Genomic DNA, 18,741 nt, shown 5'->3' on the forward strand with positions numbered 1-18,741 from the left:
GCAGCAGGGCAGCAACTGCTTTCATCTTCAGCCTCTTGTCCTGTTTAAAGGTTTTCCATGGTTACTTCTCATGTTTAGTTGCTATGAGTAAACTGGTTTAAATTCTGAAAGGAGAATATACACACATAAAATACACACACACAGAGAGAGACTGAGGAGAGAATGAGAGAGAGAACAGAGGGGAGGAGGAGGAAGGGGAGGAGAGGACGAAGAGAGGAGAGAACAGGAAAGGAGAGGAAGCGGGGAGGGGAGGCTCATTCCACCCACACCCAAGGCTAGGAAGTGTGGCTGAAGGAGGGGACACATGAGCGCCCCTCTTGCTGCTCTCCTACCACAAACTGCACGTTCTTCCTTGCCCAAGGGCAGTTTCAACAGCAAGCAGGAAAGTCCCCGCAGACGTCTCACGGGTTCCCAGGACTGACCAGGCCAATTTTAGAAGAGCCTCCGAAGGAACCCTCCCTTCAATCCTGGTCCACGAGCGTCCTCTGTCGGGCCGGGAAGGATGCGCGGCCGCCGTCCGCATCCTGCGCGCGCTCCCGGCTCCCTCTCCGAGTGCTAGAGTTCCGAACGCCCCGCGTGTGCGGTTCCAACCCGCACTGCACAAGTCGGTCCCGTGACCCAAGGCGGCTTTGCAAAGGCCGAGCGTGAAAACCATCTGGCTAAGGACGGATTGGCCGTGAGCGGCGTTCCGCTGCTTTCGTGGCGGATGTGACCGTTGTTGAAAAGCGCGGTCGGGAAAGACTGGGAAACAACAGGTGCGAGGTGGCGTCCTCCACACCTGGTAACGTGACAACCTGGAGACCCAGAAACCTGCGGGGAGAACTGGGCGCGGGCACGTGCGCATCAGCAGAGACCCGACCCGAACCGGCAGTATTAGGCGCCGACCCCGGGCTTGGGGACCCGACGCTCGGGCTGGAACGTGCGTGGGGACGAGAGCAGCGCCAGGAGCGTCCCGGCGTTCAGGCCTTTCGGGGACCACTGCCCGGGGGGTAGCCGGAAGGGTGGGGGCCCCGGTGTCTGGGGTGCGGGGTAGTCGGGCCACCTATTTCGGGGGACGAGGTGGAGGTGACCAAGAGCGTGCGCCCAGCAGGTGCCCGGGCGGCCTGCCCGGGATAAGGTACGGAACCCAAAAGCCGGGTCGGCTCGGGTCCGCCCCTGACCCCACCCCAGCCCAGCGCGGCGTTCCGGGGCGTGTCCTCGGCCGTCGGGCTTCTATATAGCCGCCCGCGCTGGGGCCCTCAGAGCAAACGCGGCCACGCGGCCTAGAGGACGGACGTCGGCTGCTTCCTGCCCATCTCGCTCCGCGCCTTGTACCCGGTCCTCAGCGGCCCCGCAGTGGTCGTCATGCAGAGGGCGCGCCCCGCTCTCTGGGCCGCGGCGCTGGCCGCGCTGGCCCTGCTCGGCGGCTCTCCGGGGGCGCGGGCTGGGGCGGGCGCGGCGGGCGCGGGGCCCGTGGTGCGCTGCGAGCCGTGCGATGCGCGCGCGCTGGCCCAGTGCCCGCCGCCGCCCGCCGCGTCCGCGTGCGCCGAGCTGGTGCGCGAGCCGGGCTGCGGCTGCTGCCTGACGTGCGCCCTGCGCCGGGGCCAGCCGTGCGGCGTCTACACGGAGCGCTGCGGCGCCGGCCTGCGCTGCCAACCGCCGCCCGGGGAGCCGCGCCCGCTGCAGGCGCTGCTGGACGGCCGCGGGGTCTGTGCCAACGGCAGCGCCGCCGGCCGTGCGCGCGACCCCCTGCAGCCCGCGCCAGGGGCGCCGTCCGCGCCAGGTGAGCCGCCCGCCCCTGGGCCGCCTCCCCAGCACCCCGCGGCCCCCGCTGAGGCGAGAACGCTGCGGAGACACGTTCTCGCCCACCGGCGCGCACTGGCGCGTAGGGAAACTGAGGTCCCGCGGGCGAAGCGCGCGCCCGACGTCACCGCGCAGCCCGCTGGTTTCTCAGGGGGTTGGGGGGGCTGCAAAGTGTGTTCAGCGAAACTGGGTCAAAGCATTTCCGCGGAGGGGAAGGAGTCAGATCAGTAGGAAGGTCGAAACAGGCGAGATTCCGGGACTCAAAGCCCGCGGCGGCGGCGCGCTCAGTGGGCGTGGACGGCGCGTTCGACTGTGGGACGTGTCCGTACCCACATTCCAGGAGCTGAGCGGGCGTGTGGATGCCAGGGGTGTGGGGAGTCGGAAGGCGCCTCGGGGAGGCCATGGGCCGGGGAATGCAGACACCTGGCAGAAAGGAGAACCAACCTTTTAGAATACCGATCTTGGCTCGGGTTTGGGGTTTACAGAGCAAAGAGCGCGCCCCGTGGCTTTCTAGAAAGAGCGGGCTGGGTGTCGTGTGTGGTCTTTTGCAATCAAGAGCCTGGGGTTCAGGGGGAAAAAGTGACTCCACAAGGTCCCCTAAAGGGCGTAGGTGGGGAGAGGTCACTCACTGGATCTCCGCCCCAGCCTGTCTTAGGCGCCTGTGCAGCCCTCATTCCTGGAAAGAGTGGCGGGTGGGACCTGCGTTTCATTGACCGACAGCCGAGAGGAACGGAATAAACCCCAGAATCTTAACCTAAAATGGGAGCATGTGGTGAAGAGGGTCCCAGATATGACTGAAGTGACTCGCTGGGCAGACAGGCTGTTCCTGAGAGACGCAGTCCGTTGGAATGCAGCAGCCTGCCAGTTCGGGCTGTGGGGTGGAGGCTGCAGCGCCAGGGCGGGAAGGCTAGAATGTGCCCTCTCCAGCCTTTGCTCTGCAGACCTAGCGCGAGGGCTGTAGGGTTAGTTCCTGTGGGGGTTCTGAGCACAGATTTTCACTCCCCAGGAAGCTATTTCCTTGCCTGGCAAAGCTTTTTGTCCCAGAGAAATTCCAGGATTGGTGGGAGGGCAGCGTCTCCATTGCTTGAAGCCTAGATTCTTAGTTGCCGTGGGCTTACCAGGGAAGGCGACCCCGCAAATTTGTTGTCTGTTGCTTTATTTCATTGCATTGTCAGATATTCAAAAAGTGATGGCAGAAGTTCTGGCAGCCGTCCTTTCCTGAGAGATTTTAATTGGCATTGTGATTACTCTCAGTTGAATGCGTTTGTTTTTAAATGATCAAAAGATGGAAGTGACGTCTAATAACCATTTAGTGGAGAGGGAAGTGTAAATGTCAGTCAAAAGTTAAGTATTTTTTGTCTAAATGGAAATATTTTCTCAACATGCTTAAGTCCACGGGAATTGTGAAGAAACTAAGGGAGCTGCAGACCGGGCAGCTCTGGGAAGGAAGATGCAGCTTCTTAGCATTGCTCTCAGCATCTCTCAGTATCTCTCTCGCCCTGGGCTTCCCTGAAAAAAGCTGCCGGGTGGGAGAAAACTGAAAACATTTCCTGCCAATTAAGAACCAGTACCAGGCTGCTGACGCCTTGGAGGTTTTGCAGCAACTCCTCTTGGTGAGGAGATTCAGACGCAAAGAAGGGGCACCCCCAACCCGCGACCCACTGAGGGGCAGCCGAGGAGCGCGCTCGGGCCAGACCCGAACTGTCCTCCCGGCAAGTCCTGAGTCCACCTGGCCCCAGCTGGGGAGAAGGGCGGGTGGGAGACACTTAGCCACTAACGCCTGCGGTTTAGACCCATGGAACACGCTGAAGGCGTTGCTAGCTGCGTTCATTTAGCCAGGGTGGCTGGGAGCCTCGGCGGGCGCCTCAGGGCACCCCCACTTCCTCCTGGGCAGGGAAGGGAGCCTCTGCCTGAGGAACTGGGTCCCGGCGGGAGAGACAGTGCATGCACTTGCCTTGGGTGCAGCTGGGCTGGGTTCAATCCCCAGAACCCGGCCAGGAGTAACCCAAAATTTAAAAATAATCATCTTTGAATTCCCGGATGTGGAAGTCTAGCACGTTCATCAGCACATTCAGGAACAGGTGTGCTTTCTCTGGGTGCGAAAACCCCCGGAAGCAAGTGAGCCCGGAGCAGAGTTTGGGTGCCAGGACCGCTTATGCTCCAGTCTGGGTCTGGAGGAGGGCCCTGGTCTGGGGACTTCGGGCGGACCCTGGGGACGGCTCGGCGCGCAAAGCGGCTCTTTCTGTAGAGAATCCACTTCCCCCTGCAGAAATGTTACTGCCCTCAGCCCAGCACGTCTGGTTCCGTAAAGCGCGGCTGCGGTTGTGTGTGTGTTGGGGGGGGAGGGGAGACCCCAAAGGGCCCGGGAAATTCAGCTTTGGAGCAGCCCCCAAGACTTCCAAATTGCCTGCCTCGCGTCTGCCCTCTGCTGGTGGAAACGGAAACACTTGGCGCTGAGCGTCTCTCCCTTTGCCCTGCAGCTACAAATCCCTAAAATGCGTTTTTAGGTTGCAAATCCCTAAAATGCGTTTTGGTGCTGGAGCCACAGTACAGCTGCTAGGGTGCTCCTTGCTTGCGGCCCAACTGGGTTCAATCCTCAGCACCCAATATTGTCCCTCCCACACCGCTCCCAATACAACCAGAGTGATTTCTGAGTACAGAGCCATGAGTAGTCCTGAGCATCACCTGTTGCGGCCCACACACAGAAAGGGTTTTGTGAAGCCAAGGAGATAGATAGTACAGGGCTTGAGGCACTTGCTTTGCATGCAGCCAACCCGCTTCGAGCTCCGGCACCTCATGGTCCCACATATCGCCAGGGAGTGAATCCTGAGCACCACCAAATACCTCAAAAAAAAAAAAAAGGATTTTAATGATAATTGAAAAGAGATTTGCATAGTAAAGCTTTCATAAACGGTCCTATAGGGTATTCATTCTTCATCAAGGATTTTCTTTAATCGTATCTGGAATTGTTGAATAACATTTCCAGCTAGCTCTGACTTGGTTGCACTGTGTAGATTTTGAAGAGCTGGTCTTGAATGCCGGTGACATGCATGTCTTTGTTTCCTGTGGCTTTTAAGGAAATGGCAGTGAGTCTGAGGAAAGCCTCGGTGCCGGAAGCACGGAGAGCCAGGCCCTGCCCAGCACTCCCTATGCGCCTGACTCTAAATCCCACCCTGCTCACACGAAAATGGATGTGCTCAGGAAGGAGCACACCAAGGACAGCCAGCGCCACAAGGTGGACTACGAATCTCAGAGCACAGACACCCAGAACTTCTCCTCTGAGTCCAAGAAGGAGACAGACTATGTGAGTGCTTGCCCTCCCCGGGCCTTCTCGGGCAGGGCGGAGGGGGCGGGGTCGGGGGTGTTCCCTAGTGCTGGAGACTGCTCCAGTGGTCCAGCCACAAAACTCCTCCTACCCACAGGGTCTGGCTGCTGCCCACCAGGGAGATCTTGGGCACACAGGGCAGATTGACAGTGGGAGAGTCAGAGTGTTCAGGTGCCTCTGGCACAGAGCATCGCTCACTCAACATTAGCACAGAGCAATATTGGCACCTGGGGCCAGAGCAGTAGGACAGCAGGGAGGGCACTTGCCTTGTACACAGTCGATCCTGGTTCAGTCTCCAGCAGCCCATAGGGTGCTCCAAACACCACCTCTGGGCACAGGGTCAGGAATAAGCTCCAAGCATTGCCAGATATGGTTCCCCCCTCCAAAAAAAAAGCAAGAGCATTGCCATGGGGAATTTTCTCATAAAGAACATGGCTGTCATTTCACTCACTGCCAAAACACATGGCTTTTGTGTCTTCTTCTCTGTACCCGGCCCTGGGGAATCTCAGATGGGCATCCTTGTGGTAAGGGCAACCAGAGGGAGAGCATAGAGACTCCCAGGTGACCAAGGCTGCTCCCCAGGGCCCCTGCCGTCGGGAAATGGAGGACATGCTGAATCACCTCAAGTTCATGCACATGCTCAGCCCGAGGGCGGTCCACATCCCCAACTGTGACAAGAAAGGCTTCTACAAAAAGAAACAGGTAAGACTCCCCTGCCACGCACCCTCCGCAGACACAGAATGGCTGGCCATGCTGCCCTCCAAGCAGCTCCCGACATGACCTTCTGCTCTCCCTGCCCCCTCCTGGCGCCCCTGGGGACCTCCAGGGCTCATCTGAACACCTGGAGCTGTATTGAATGTCACAGAGGCTGTCTGGTTGAAAGGGACCAGCGTTTTCACATATGTATGCCTTTCACTGACCACAAGGGGTCAAGGATCAAAACCACTGGAGGTTCTTGGGAGCCACAGTAAGTGACTGTAGATGGCCCCTCACACCACAGCTGCCGCCCTGGTGAAGCCGAATCCTTTGGACTCTGACCTTTGTCACCATGATGAGACTCCAAGCACTATGGCCATATTGAAGGCTTCCAGGGAGAAACCACATCAGAAGGCCATCTTCTTCAGTGGGCACTGATTTTTATTTTGTTTTGGCTTCTTTGTTGCACCTACTCTTATCAATTATTTATTCTGTTGCTTTATTCTGTTTACATGCTCTCAGCCACTTAGCAGCCCTTGAGAAGGAAGCGTCTGCGCTGGCTGCAGCTTCTCCTTCCCTCATGCGGTATTAGTGTTCACTGCTTCTTCCCAACCCCAAAGGACACAAAATTTCCGCGCCCCACTTTTCCCTGGGGAGTCCACAGCGGTTCTCCAAACACCCAGGATCCCTGCCCGGCTCCCCTTCCCCTGTGGCCAGTACCCCTGAGGTCACACGTTCTGTGCTCCTCCCACAGTGCCGCCCCTCCAAAGGCCGGAAGCGGGGCTTCTGCTGGTGTGTGGACAAGTATGGGCAGCCCCTCCCAGGCTACGACACAAAAGGCAAGGGCGATGTCCAATGCTACCACCTGGAAAGCAAGTAGACTCTGCTGCAGCCATGTAAGCTGGGGCTCTGGGGCGGATGCCCTGGAGGGGAAGGAGGGGGTGGAGGGAGCGGGATCCTGCCCCATGGCCAGGGACTGATGACCCTCGAGCTGCCCCCGCCCCTGGAAACAGCTCAACAGGGCATCTCAGGAGGGGCAAGGGGCCACCAGACATGGAAGAATGCAGGGAATGATTGGTTTGGCTTTAGCGCTTAGCATCCCTAAACTTTCAGACAAATGTGGGAGGGGGTTTTCCAAATCAGTCTTTCCCCCAAAATTTGCTGATTTCTTTTATTTCCACCATTTTCATACTCAGTAAACTCTTTTGATCCAAAATAACTTGGTAAGTTATTTTACTCCAAAGAACTTGTTAGGTGTTTCTAAACTCAAAATGGGGCTTTGTTTATTTTTAATCTATAGCTATTCTGATAGCGTCTGATTACTAGAAATTTGATAAAGTTTAATAAAATTAGTACGAATATGAACTTTGAAGGCCTGATTTTGGGGGATGAAATGCTTTCATATACTTTCTTTAAGAAACAAGAGACCCATTGTGGGGAAATAAATACATACTTTTTTATTTGCAAGAGAAATTTAACAGAAGAAAAATTCATTTTTTGAGATAAGTTCCATTGCCTTGCAAGTTGGGAAAACATTAGTTGGGGCTTAAGTACAGCGAGTAAGAAGCTCTGGGCAGAGCTTTCTTCATGAAGGTACACGGTGACCATGTTACCTAAGCTGTGATCCAGAGTCAATCTATTAAAAGCGTATGGTGAGCCCTAACCCTTCCCAATCTCTGTGAGGCCGCCTGTCTGGCCTTGGGTTGGAGCTTGTCCCTGTTCATCTGAGGGGTTTACTTTATTCATTTCTTTCTCTTTGTGTTTTAGTTCACGTGGGATCAAATACGCCTTATTTTGCACAAGCAACTGCCAAGTACATGACCAGCAGCTGGCTACAGCCTTGATTTCTGTTTCTTTCTGTGGAGAATTGACTTTTTCAAAACCAAAGTTTAGAGAAACATGTTTGAAGTGCCTAGGGTTCTTTTATATTTGAGCCTCTTTACGCTTTCCAGTAGTCAGTGAAACAGTCAGAATTTTTCTTATCACTTTCTCTAAAACTCCTTGTCAGCCCCAGGTAGCTGATAAGCCTCATGCCCCCACAGTGACACCTCTGGCCTGTGTCCTGACAGCAGCTCCATCCACTCCAGTGGCCGACTGTGGCTTCCCAGCCAGCCTGACCAGGCAACAGGCAGGATCCCGGCACTCCTGGTACCTGAACTCCCCAACCAGTCCCCAGCAGCAAAGGTCAGCTGATGACCAGCAAGATACTTGATCTTCTGAGATGGCCGGGATTGGGCCATAATTGGAGCAAGAATAAGGTCGAATCTCGCTCAATAGCAAAAAGAACCCAGAATGTTCCTGAGACATAGTCAAGGCCCTTTGCAGGGCCCCCAGGGTGGGAGGGGTCAGGGCAAGGCACACAGAGCCCTTCATTCTCACAGGCATTCTGGACAATAAAAACAATGTAAGAAATCAGAATTGTCTTGAGAGGGAAGAGGCTTGTTGGGGGCCGGTGGGGCACGCAGAGACTGGCTGTGCTGGTGGCTTTGGGGTCAGCCATTCTGGTTTTATCTTCTGATTCACACATATATACTGAGAGAGCGCATTCTTCATTGACATTGTACACATCATAGTCCAATATCATAGGATCTATATTAGCTAATCCTAGATGAGATGTAGTGATACTAGAGAATGTAAATACATGTGTGACCACGGAGAGGGACGCCTGCGCTGGTGGCCAGACCCCCAGGCCCGGCCTCCTGCCTCCAGTGCATGCGGCACTCCGCCCTTCTGAGGAGCACAGGAGGGTCTCGAAACAGTCACCTACCTATCACCTTTTCTTTATTTTTTTTAAGTTGGGGGGGAAATATTTTTGAAAAGTTTGTCTTGCAGTGTATTTATAAATAGTAAATAAAAGTTTTTACCTTAAAGAACTGTTTCTCTCCTTGTTCTTTTTTAAAAAAACAAGGTGGTGGTTTTTAACCAGATCATCCAGGGTCACCAAGCTCCTCTAGCTGCAGTAGAAATCATGAGCAGAACCTTTCCCTGCCTTCAGGCCGGCAGCAGTCCCCACAGAGTAAAGACACGGGTGTCTGGGAAGTGTCCTCCGTCAGGAACCCCTGTAGCCCCATCTCCCAGGCGGGTGGCCGGGTCTTCAGCCCTTGCTGCCTTTAGGATTTGGTCCTCCTTGCTCTAATATTACTAAGCCTGGGGCAAGGTGTGGGACAGGCTAGATAATTCAGCCCATGTTCATTGGGGGCAGGAGGAGGGATGTGGGGGACACACCCCCTCATCCTCAGGGCTTACTCCTGGCTCAGATCAATTCTGGTGGTTGCTCAGGCCAAATATGGTGCCAGGAATTAAACTGAACTTGGACACATGCAAGGCAAGATTCCTAACCACTGTACTATCTTTCCAGTCTGAGTTCTATCTTGTTGACCCTTTGCCTCTTTGCTTGGAGAAGAAAAGTGGACAAGAGCTCAGGGGGTGGTGGGGAAACCTCAGGAGACACTGGGGGGTTCTCAGCCTCACTCTACAGCCTCAGAGAAACTATCCCTTTGACTAGAGCAGTAGTACAGCTCACCTCACACACAACCAGCCCAGTTCCCATCCCCAGCTCCTCACAGAGCCCCCCAAGCCCACCAGGAGTGGTCCCTGAGTGCAGAGTCAGGAGTAAGCCTGAGCACTACAAGATGTGGTCCAAAAGAAAAATATTGAAAAATAAAAAAGAAAAAAATATATAAAGTCATTAACACAGCTTTACTAAGGCAATGCAATGAGTTTCGCCAAAGTCTGTGATTTAGGGGCATCAAAAAATGCATTGCCTGTCAAGAAATCCCCGAACTGACTCATTAACAGAATGGGCCCCTGTCACTGCAGGGAAAGGAAGGTTCTGTGAGTGAGTCACTAGCAGAATAGGCCCCAGTCACAGACCTCTATGGAGGGAAGGTTCTGTGGGTCACTGGAACGGGTGGGGTGTGAGGATGGTCACCTGAGCCAGGAGGAAGCAGGCAGCATTGTATAGAGTAAGTTGGTGCATGAGAAAGAAGATGCAGATAGGCCAGGGCTGCCCAGGGCCCCTGCAAACACCTCAGCAGCAGGCCATGTCTGAGGCCACCTGTCAGGAGCTTGATGGACCCTGTGGAGTTAGCTATGAGCTGTGAGCTACACACAGCGCTGGTTCTAGGGGCCCCTGGGGCTTCTCTCCCTGGGAACCACCACTCTGTACCTCCCTTGCCCTGAAACCTTAGTCCGTACTTTTTGTCAGCTTCCTTCTTGGTGCTGCCTGACCTGTCCTGTCCAGCCACATGGTGCAGAGCTAGTGACTTAGTCCCCCCTCACACGTCTCTACCAACCATGAGAATCATGAATCTCAGTTGGCCATGCTAGGTCCCTCCCATTACAACCCCTCTACCTTTCAAACCTTAGAAATTGTTATTTTTCTACATTTATGCTCTAGAACTTAGCTTTTCTTTCTTTGTTTTGTTCTGTTTGGGGACCACACCTGTGATGGTCAGGGGTTACTCCTGGCTCTGTGCTCAGGAATTACTCCTAGCGGTGCTCAGGAGACTATATGGGATGCCAGTAATCAAACCTGGGTCAGACACGTGCAAGGCGAATGCCTACCCTGCTGAACTATCACTCTGGCCCCTTGACCTTATAGCTTCTAAAATTGTGGGATATACAATCACCCCCATAATCATGGCCAATCTCCACAGGCTTGTTCCAAGCCCCCTACACGATAATGAATCTGTTGAAAAACCCAGATATGCAGGACCTGTGACTGAAAACTCCAGGCTTCACAGAGTTGGGAATAGGCCACCTCCCCCCATCTCCCAACCCTCCCTGCTTCCTGTTTCCTGGCAGTCACACCCACAAAATTCCTCTGGGTGCCATTTAAGCACATTAGTGGCCATGATCCAGAGACTCACAAATGAATATTGGAACAGATATTCAGAGTAAGCATGACTCCAGACCCCAGTTATTTAAAATTTTAGAATTCCAGGAGCATGTGCAACATATCATACTATGAATAAAAAGCAATACAATAAATTATTTAGCATCTGTTTCTGGGGCAGACTTGGGTAGTGGGGGTGAGAAAACTCAAAGTAATGGTGGTGGGAAGGTCTTACGGTGGTAGAATTAGTGTTGAAATATTGAATGTAATCAATTCTTGTGAACAACTTCATGAAAATAAAGTTGAAATTTTTTTTAATTGTGGAATATGATCCCATATGGGGGTCATGTAACTGACTGGAGGGTCATAAAATTTTGCAACAGTAAAAAAATACATGTCAGGTAGACTAATTTTCACTGGAAAAAAAAATACAACTGTTAGTCCAAGCAACAGATTTGATGTGAGGGGCTGGAAATAGAGTACAGAGATTAAGGTTCTTGTCTTGCATGCAGAAGACATTAGGTTCAATCACTGGCATCACATATGGGTCCCTGAAAACCATCAAGAGAGATCTCTGAGTACAGAGCGAAGAATAAGCCTCGAACACAGCTGCATGTAGCCCAGTTCTCCACACCTCAAGATACTTGAAATCAATTTGAAGAGATGGTGGAGATATTATAAAGTGAAGCAAAAACAATATACAGAAAGAAGAACCAAAACTGCATAATCTATATGAAATAGCTCAAATAAAGAGTGAAACAGATGGTACAAGTAATAAAATAGTCACAACTGAACAATAACTTGGTAAAAAAATTAAGTTAATGGACTATGAGGCCATTATATGGAAGCAGAATTTTTATGTGGAGGCAGAAAGAAAAATGATGTAAAAGAGGCCGGAGCAATAGTTCAGTGGATAAGATGCCTGCCTCACATGTGACCAACTTGGGGAGAGGAGGAGGAGGAGGGGGAGGGGGAGGGGGAGGAGCAGGAGGAGGGGGAGGGAGAGGGGGAGGAACAGGAAGAGGGGGAGGAGGAGGTGGAGGAGGAGGGATGAGAAAAGCACAGAGCAGTTGATTAAATAGACAAATGCATTGCATGTAGGTAACAGTCCAGGCCATGTCCCCACCTGCACAAGCAGGCAGCTCTTGGGGCCCCTAATAACTGTTCCCCTGAACACCAGCATGCCTGGTCCTGCAGGCTACAGCACCAGAGACTGTGTCTGAATGTGTGCCATATCACTGGTGGGAGATGGTATCTCATTGTCACCTTGATTTGGATTTCTCTGACAGTGATGATAAGCATCTTTCACGGACCTGTTGGCCATTCATCTGTCTCCTTCACAGAAGTGCCTGCTCACTCCCCACCTTTGCTGAGAGGGTTTATGGATCTCTTTTTGTTCATTTTGTGCGTACATCATATATCATGGATATCAACCCTTTATCGGATGTGTTAAGTGCGACCACTCTGTCCCTTTCACTTGGGTGCCTTTTAGCTTTAGGCAGTGTTTCTTTAGTCATGCAGAAACTTTCTGGCTCAATGAAGATCCATTTGTTTATTCGTGTTTGTTGCTTTTGTCAGTGGAACCATAGCATTAAAAACACATTTGAGGTCCCAATCTTGGAGTGTTCTGCCTATATTTTCTTCAGTGTATTTTATGGATTCTGGTCTGATCTCAAGGTCTTTGATTCACTTTTAATTGACTTCTGTGTGAGGTATGATACATGGATCCAGCTAAGTTTCTTTTTTTTTGTTTTTTTTTTTTTTTTGGTTTGGGGGCTACATCTCGTGATGCTCAGGGGTTACTCTTGGCTCTGCACTCAGAAATTACTCCTGGCAGTGCTTGTGGGAGGAACAAGGCGTCAGGTAAATGATTGAGCCAGAGAGAAGTGGCAGGGAGCAGAGGGCTGGTCTTAAACACCCACCCAGGGTTGACCTCTGGCACCCCTACAGGGATCCCCAGGTGTGGTCTCAAAACCAAAAATTAAAAATCAAAGGAAGAAGGATCCCAAGAGAGAGTGAGTGCCCTCAGGGTTCAGCCTCCAAACTTAGACTCCAACAAGGGTCCTGTGGAGAGTAGAGGCCAGGCTGAGGGGGTACATGCTCTCACATGTTTAAGATGGGGGAATTTATGAAAGGCAGAAGGGGGCAAATGGAGAGGTCAGGAGGGGCCTTCAGCTGGGCCCTCAGCTACTAGGCACAGCCTACAGCAGTGACACGGAGACCGGCAAGGGAAGCGTTTCAGAGCAAACAGGATACTTTCGCAGCAATGGCAATGCTCCTGTGTAGAATATTTATTCCAAACAAGTTTGCTCTGACATCGTGCATCTTAACATGCAGTAACATTGCCCCATAAAGCTTGATCACATAATCAACATTTAACTTTCCCTGTCCCTGGAACATACAGATAGAATCACCCTCAAGCACATAACCATCCACATAACCATGAAGCCACCTGGGAAAAACAAATCACTGCTAAACATTGCATTTCGCATTTTCTGCCCATTGTAAGGAGGAGAAAAGCCTTTAAGAACTCAAATCCAAGTATTTACAGATGACAAGATGCAGTGTCTCATGATACACATGAATATCATGCCAGTTACTATGTGGGAAAAAAACAATAAACTTGAGTGAATAAATAGCTACAGCTTTATATATCAAGTAATATGTGCAGTATAAAAAAGTGGTCCCATATATAAATATACATATACATATATATGTGTGTACGTGTTCAAGAGTATAAATATACTATATACTTAAATATTTCATGTGAAGGAATACAGAAGCTTGCATCTGCTTTCAGTGCCGTGAGTTGAAGTACTGATGGCAGTTGGGGTCCCCGGTGGTCTCCACTGACCCCCGAATCCTCTTCCCGCTCCAAGGGTAAACGCACCAGCAGAGGACTGGCTCTCCGTCTAGAGATGTCTCACACTGCAGAGGCAAAGCACATGTCAAGGGCAGGGGGCGGGGGCAGACATCCAACCAGCCCTGAGTGAGGCCCCATCCTCCCAGCTCTCCTGCAAAGTGACCAGCACCCACACAGTGAGGACTTCTGGTGTGATGGGACCAGCATGTGCCCTGGCAGACCTGGGGTCTCTGTGGGGATAGCCAGTGGCCTCCCACCTTGCACAGATTCTCACAGAGTGCGGCCCAGCCCTAGGGTTCCCCAGGAACAGCCACAAAGCCTGAGTCTTAAGGAAGTCACAGCCGGTGTGACACTGTTTATCACTGGCCAACTGGACACATGTTCCGGAGGTTTCTCTCGAGTTTCCCTTCAGGGCAAGAGACATGCTGAGGTATCCAAAGAGACACTCACTCCCCAGAGCAGGGTTGCAGTTTCATCTTATGCTCTAGGACACTGAGACCCCGAGAGCCATGTGACAGCCCACCAGCTCTTAGAACTTTCAGAACAGTGGAGCAAAGCTCAGTCTAGAGCCCCTGAGCAATGGATGCTCTTCATTGCTGGGAGACATTTCACTGGGCTTCAGAATACTGGGTACTTACTAGTTTGTGCACTCTGGTGAAATCGTACTGACTGTGAATAATGCCAGTGCTGGAGGAGTACTCTGGGGAGTGGGTTCCCATGGGAAGAAAGCCTGGCTGCTCAGAGATGTGGGGAGCTGTGAAGCAAAGACATGACATACCTGTTTAGTGTGATAGAGTCCATTCTTGTTGCAGTTGGGCAAATAAAACTTGTGAAGATCTTCGCCAATCTTCTGTTGCTCCTTGGCTAGTCTGTCCAGCACTTTATAGAGTTCTTGTCGGCAGGGTTCCTGAGAAAGTGACATGACACAGCGTCAAAGAAAGGTGAATGATGAAACTAAAGACCAAGCGAGTGGCAGGATGGCTGTGGATAGCTGTGGAGTCAGATCTATAAAAGGAAGATCATGAGTCTGTCTTGCACTGTTAAAATGGAAATACTGAATAATCTCCAATCAAACCAAGGGAATGAGGAAAGCATTGCCATGTTTGTGGCCAACCTGTACCTCTTCTGGCCAAGGGGTCATTTGGGGGCTAACCATGTGGAAGAAAGAACAGACTTTCAAACAGATACTCAGGAACAGAAATTACAATGTACTATACAAATTTCCTCTGGACTCAGGTAATTTAGCTTAAGGCTAATAAGTCAGGATTAAGTCATTCATCTAGAATGTGTGAGATAAAAAAAGAATTTTTCTCCTTTTTTTATCCACTTCAAATAAAATTCTGAGGAGCACAGAAAATGGGTCAAGTCCTCCACTTATTTTGTGTTTTATCTTTTTTATTTATTTTGGTACCATAGCTGGCAGTTACTTGGGGGGGCCACATGGTACCAGGGATTGCGCCCGGGGCTACAGCAGCCCACACCTGTAAGTAAACATCTCCTCAGTTCTGTCTGGGACTGTCCGAGGATGTTTCTCTCCTGTTTTCCTCCGCTCATCAATTAACACAACTCTAACTCTGAGTCTTTGCTGCCCCCAAGTGGCAGATTTGCAAACTGGCCATGGGTGAAGACGTTTCAGGGAAGTGTGTGTGTTCTCCAAGCGGTGTGTCAGTTTGTGGTCATAGCCCAACTTCCTAGAACTGGTGGTGCTGCCTCCGGTTCTTCAAGTGCAGAACACTGTGAATGACTTAATGAGGCGGCCTGAGCTTCTGTAGGAACTGTTAGTCTGACATGCCCACCCGGAGATGAGCTCAGGACAGGACATCCTGAGTCTTGGAGTTTCTGTCCATGCCGCAGCCTACTGGGGCGAACAGCTTTGAGAAGAGACAGGTTTATTTCCAGGGGGAAACAGCCCAGGGCCCACGGACACTACAAGTTGCAGCTCACAGTTCCTGCAGAAGCGAGGCTCACCTTCCACTTCTCGATGTTGGTGATCCCGCGGGCCCGGATGTTCTCATAATTGTTCACGGCATTCCAGAGAATGGACAGGTCCTCGGCCGAGGGAGTGGCCGGCAGGGCAGTGTGCAGGGGCTGATCCTGGGCCACCTCGGGGCTGCCCAGGGTTGAGCTCTCCACAGCAGGCTCAGTTTTGTCTGTGAATGAGACACCCATACCATGAGCCTCTACACTCAGGCCTGAACACCATCCCCAGCCCGAGGAAACCAGCTGGGCGGTAAAGCTGGTCACACTGACCGTAGTTGCACTGGCTCTGTCACTACAGGGGCTTTTCAATTGGGGTCTGGGATGAGCAGACCCAATAGCAACGACAACTCAGTTCTGGGAAGAGTTAAGTTTGGGTGCCCTGGATCTGTGCTTTGAAAGCAGTGGATGGAAGTCTGGGTGTTCTGGGGAGGCTTGGGAAGAACCTTTTAAGAAGTTCCACTCATGAGTGGCCCCATCTTCAGCTCCCCGACCATAAAATCATTCATAGCCGGTGGCCAGGCAAAACAGGCATGTAAGAATGGAGCTGCTCCCGCCTCCAGGCTGTCTTCATGCACGTGGAGCACTCAGGAGCACTGGCAGGGCTGACCAGAGAGAGTCCTAGGATTTGGATTCGGTACCGGCTGTCCCCATGAACTCTGGGCTGATGTGGTCTCCAGGACCACCAATCTGACTCAGTTTCAGTTCCTCTGAAGGCAGAGGGGCAGCAAGATCAACCCTCCTGGGAAGGGTCAGGTGGCGGGGGACCCTGACCTGGAACCCTGCAGGACTCGGCCTGCCCCTTGGGGAAGTAGGGAGTGGGGGTACAGGAGGAGGTATTTCCTCTGCTTCCCACTACAAATAAACCACTCCTCTATTCAGGAAAGCGCTGATTGCCAAGTGCTCAGGAGGCAGCGACACATCAAACGCTGTTTTTCTATGGCAATGAATGCAAGTGAAGTTTTCCGAGGAAACTTACATTATGTTCGGTAAATATCGGGAGGCACAAAGTGTCTCCGCGCACTACCGTTACAAAGGACATTCCAAACCCTACCCAGCAGGAGGGGGCCCGTGGCCTCCGTGCACTTCTACCGCCCCCCGGAAGCGGGGCGTGGGGGGGTTATAGAGCCCGAGGGGCTCCGGGAACGGGCTTGGTCCCTTCAACTTCCCAACAAGTTGGGGGTCTCCTGGGTCGCGTGAGAAGCCTCACCACCCCTGCGTCCGCTGCCCGCGGGCCCGCCGTCCTACCTGTGGTCTCGGCGCTGGCCAGGGCGTCGGCCTCTCGCATGCAGAGCCCTTGGCCGCGGGTGAGGGCCCTCAGGGGCCGCGGCTCCCCGGGAGGGGGGCGGCAGGTGAGCCCGCGGGCGCAGCGCGCAGTGGCCACGCCGCAGGAGGCGCCGAGCTGCAGGGCGCACATGGGGCAGCAGCCGCAGCCCGCCGGCCGGGCGAGCTCGGGGCACGAGGCGGGCACCGGCGAGCACAGCGCCAGCTTCTCGGCCGGGCAGGGCGCGCAGCGCCACGGCGGGGGCTGAGGCGGGGGAGTGTGCGCCGAGGCGCAGAGCTGCGCGGCCAGCAGGAGCGCGGGCAGCAGCGGGGCGCGGGCCATGTCCGGAGCGAGGAGACGGGAGCCGACGCCGGGCTGCGGAAAGAGCTGCGGGTAGAGCCTGAGGGCAGAGCCTGAGGGCAGAGCTGCGAGCAGGGCTGAGCTGCGCGGAGCTGGGCTGGCGCTCCCGGCGGTGCCGCTGAGGCCGATGTGCTCCCCGCGCCGCGCGCACCTTTTGAAGGGAGCGGCCGGCCCACCTGCGCCCGGGTTAATGATTGGCCGCGCCGCGCTCTCGCCGCCAGGGCTGCAAAATAAGTTTGTTTTGCCGGTGCACCCAAGGCTCTGCGCAAACCGTGGGTGGAAGGAGGGTAAAGGGTTCATGTTTCTGACTGTTTGTCCTGTGGTCTCTGGTTCCGATCCGAGCCAAAGTGCACATCCGAGCAGACGCACGGACAGGAGGAGGACGCTTGACCCCGGCTTGTTCTATTCCTGGGGTGCCCAGCCCTGCCCTGCTGACCCAGGGGAAACCCGAGCGACCCGCTGGTGCCACGAAGGGGAGGAAGCGACGCCCAGGATGAGCAAAGGCTCGTGGGTGTGCACAAGCAAAGCCTGGGTGGTTCCCAGGAACAGCCCAGACCCCTGCTGCTGCCGCAGGAAGGAGACCCCTCCCCGCTTCCTGCGCCCCCCTTTCCTGAGGCCTGGACAGGCCTGCCCCGACTGATGTGCATCTCCAATAGCACCGCCACCCTGCAGGGACAGACCTGGGTGACCGCTTCCACGGGGGACCAAGGCGCAGACCCACCCCAGCTTTCGCTTTACAGCTGATCAGACCCAACTTTAAAAGTTGGTTCTGTCCGGTGGGAGCCCATCAACGAGCTGGGTGGGCTCCCACCGGAGCTCAGATTTCTGAAATTTCAGAAAGCCCAGATTTCTCACTTTAGTTAAAGTTCCAGTTGTTGGACTGTAGTAAAAAATGTCACTGTGCCTTCAGAGACAAGGATGATCTTCCCCAGGACCATGCTGGGGCTTCTTTCTGGAAACACTCTTTACAAGGAGGAAGCAGCTATTTTGCTAGAGAGGAAAAGCCTTCCAGATGAGCGAAACTGCGCGTGTTAAATACAATTCCCCAGGGAAGTCAAAATAAGAAGGGTGCCACGTTTACTATTGTTCGGATGTGTCTGGTCATTGCCACTCTAGGGAAACGACGAGCAGAAGAAACTGATGCCCGTGTCCTAGGGAAGAGGGGACCCTGTTTCCCTGTGTAACTGCTCTCTCTTCTCTCATCCTTCAGTACTTATGTTATACAAGTAATATACTGTGTTGCTTAGTATAGTCATGATTTTACATGATACTTACATGATCAAATAGGAATTGATTTCCTAACACGCTTTCTAGCCACTCACTGACGCTGCTCTTGCACAAGTCTCTTGACTTTTGTTCTGCCTGTACTCTATTGATAAACAGTCACAGCTTAGGCGTCTCCTAAGCAACCATCAAAATAAGGTTAGTGAAAATAATGGTTGTTGCAAGTTCGTGTTTGTCATTGTTTTTACAGAGCAAAGTTCAGCCAATTCCTAAATGATTGATGTTGCCTCCTAATTTTGTTTCATCTCCAGAAAAAATGTTGTTCCATTCATTTCTCTGTACATTCAGATTTTGTGAACATACACTTGAATCCCTCTTGACCTGCTGTTTTAATGACACTTGGGAAGGAGAGA

The 18,741-nt window shown here is 52.9% G+C and overlaps 2 protein-coding genes across 2 annotated transcripts; one reads left to right on the forward strand and one right to left on the reverse strand.

The window, feature by feature from the left end:
- Positions 1 to 1,344: 1,344 nt before the first annotated feature.
- Positions 1,345 to 8,667, forward strand: IGFBP3 (insulin like growth factor binding protein 3). The gene is made up of 5 exons (XM_055144759.1): positions 1,345 to 1,762; positions 4,860 to 5,086; positions 5,690 to 5,809; positions 6,558 to 6,699; positions 7,571 to 8,667. The coding sequence occupies exons 1-4, from the start codon at positions 1,345 to 1,347 to the stop codon at positions 6,681 to 6,683; spliced, it is 891 nt and encodes a 296-aa protein (XP_055000734.1). The 3' UTR covers positions 6,684 to 6,699; positions 7,571 to 8,667.
- Positions 8,668 to 12,957: 4,290 nt separating this feature from the next.
- On the reverse strand, positions 12,958 to 17,223 carry IGFBP1 (insulin like growth factor binding protein 1). The gene is made up of 4 exons (XM_004620576.2): positions 16,729 to 17,223; positions 15,472 to 15,653; positions 14,282 to 14,410; positions 12,958 to 13,568 (listed from the first exon to the last, which is right to left on the reverse strand). The coding sequence occupies exons 1-4, from the start codon at positions 17,084 to 17,086 to the stop codon at positions 13,437 to 13,439; spliced, it is 801 nt and encodes a 266-aa protein (XP_004620633.2). The 5' UTR covers positions 17,087 to 17,223; the 3' UTR covers positions 12,958 to 13,436.
- Positions 17,224 to 18,741: the final 1,518 nt, after the last annotated feature.

Source organism: Sorex araneus, chromosome 7 (genome assembly GCF_027595985.1).
Source record: "Sorex araneus isolate mSorAra2 chromosome 7, mSorAra2.pri, whole genome shotgun sequence".
NCBI lineage: Eukaryota > Metazoa > Chordata > Mammalia > Eulipotyphla > Soricidae > Sorex > Sorex araneus.

Bases quoted from the DNA above. Each gene is read 5' to 3' on its own strand.
- IGFBP3 (XM_055144759.1), top strand. From the start codon at position 1,345: ATGCAGAGGGCGCGCCCCGCTCTCTGGGCCGCGGCGCTGGCCGCGCTG. The intron at 5,087-5,689 runs GTGAGTGCTTGC...GCTGCTCCCCAG, and splicing joins CCAAGAAGGAGACAGACTAT to GGCCCCTGCCGTCGGGAAAT. The intron at 5,810-6,557 runs GTAAGACTCCCC...CTCCTCCCACAG, and splicing joins GCTTCTACAAAAAGAAACAG to TGCCGCCCCTCCAAAGGCCG.
- IGFBP1 (XM_004620576.2), bottom strand. From the start codon at position 17,086: ATGGCCCGCGCCCCGCTGCTGCCCGCGCTCCTGCTGGCCGCGCAGCTC. The intron at 14,411-15,471 runs GTGAGCCTCGCT...TCACTTTCTCAG, and splicing joins CCAACATCGAGAAGTGGAAG to GAACCCTGCCGACAAGAACT. The intron at 13,569-14,281 runs GTATGTCATGTC...TTGCCTCTGCAG, and splicing joins GACTCTATCACACTAAACAG to TGTGAGACATCTCTAGACGG.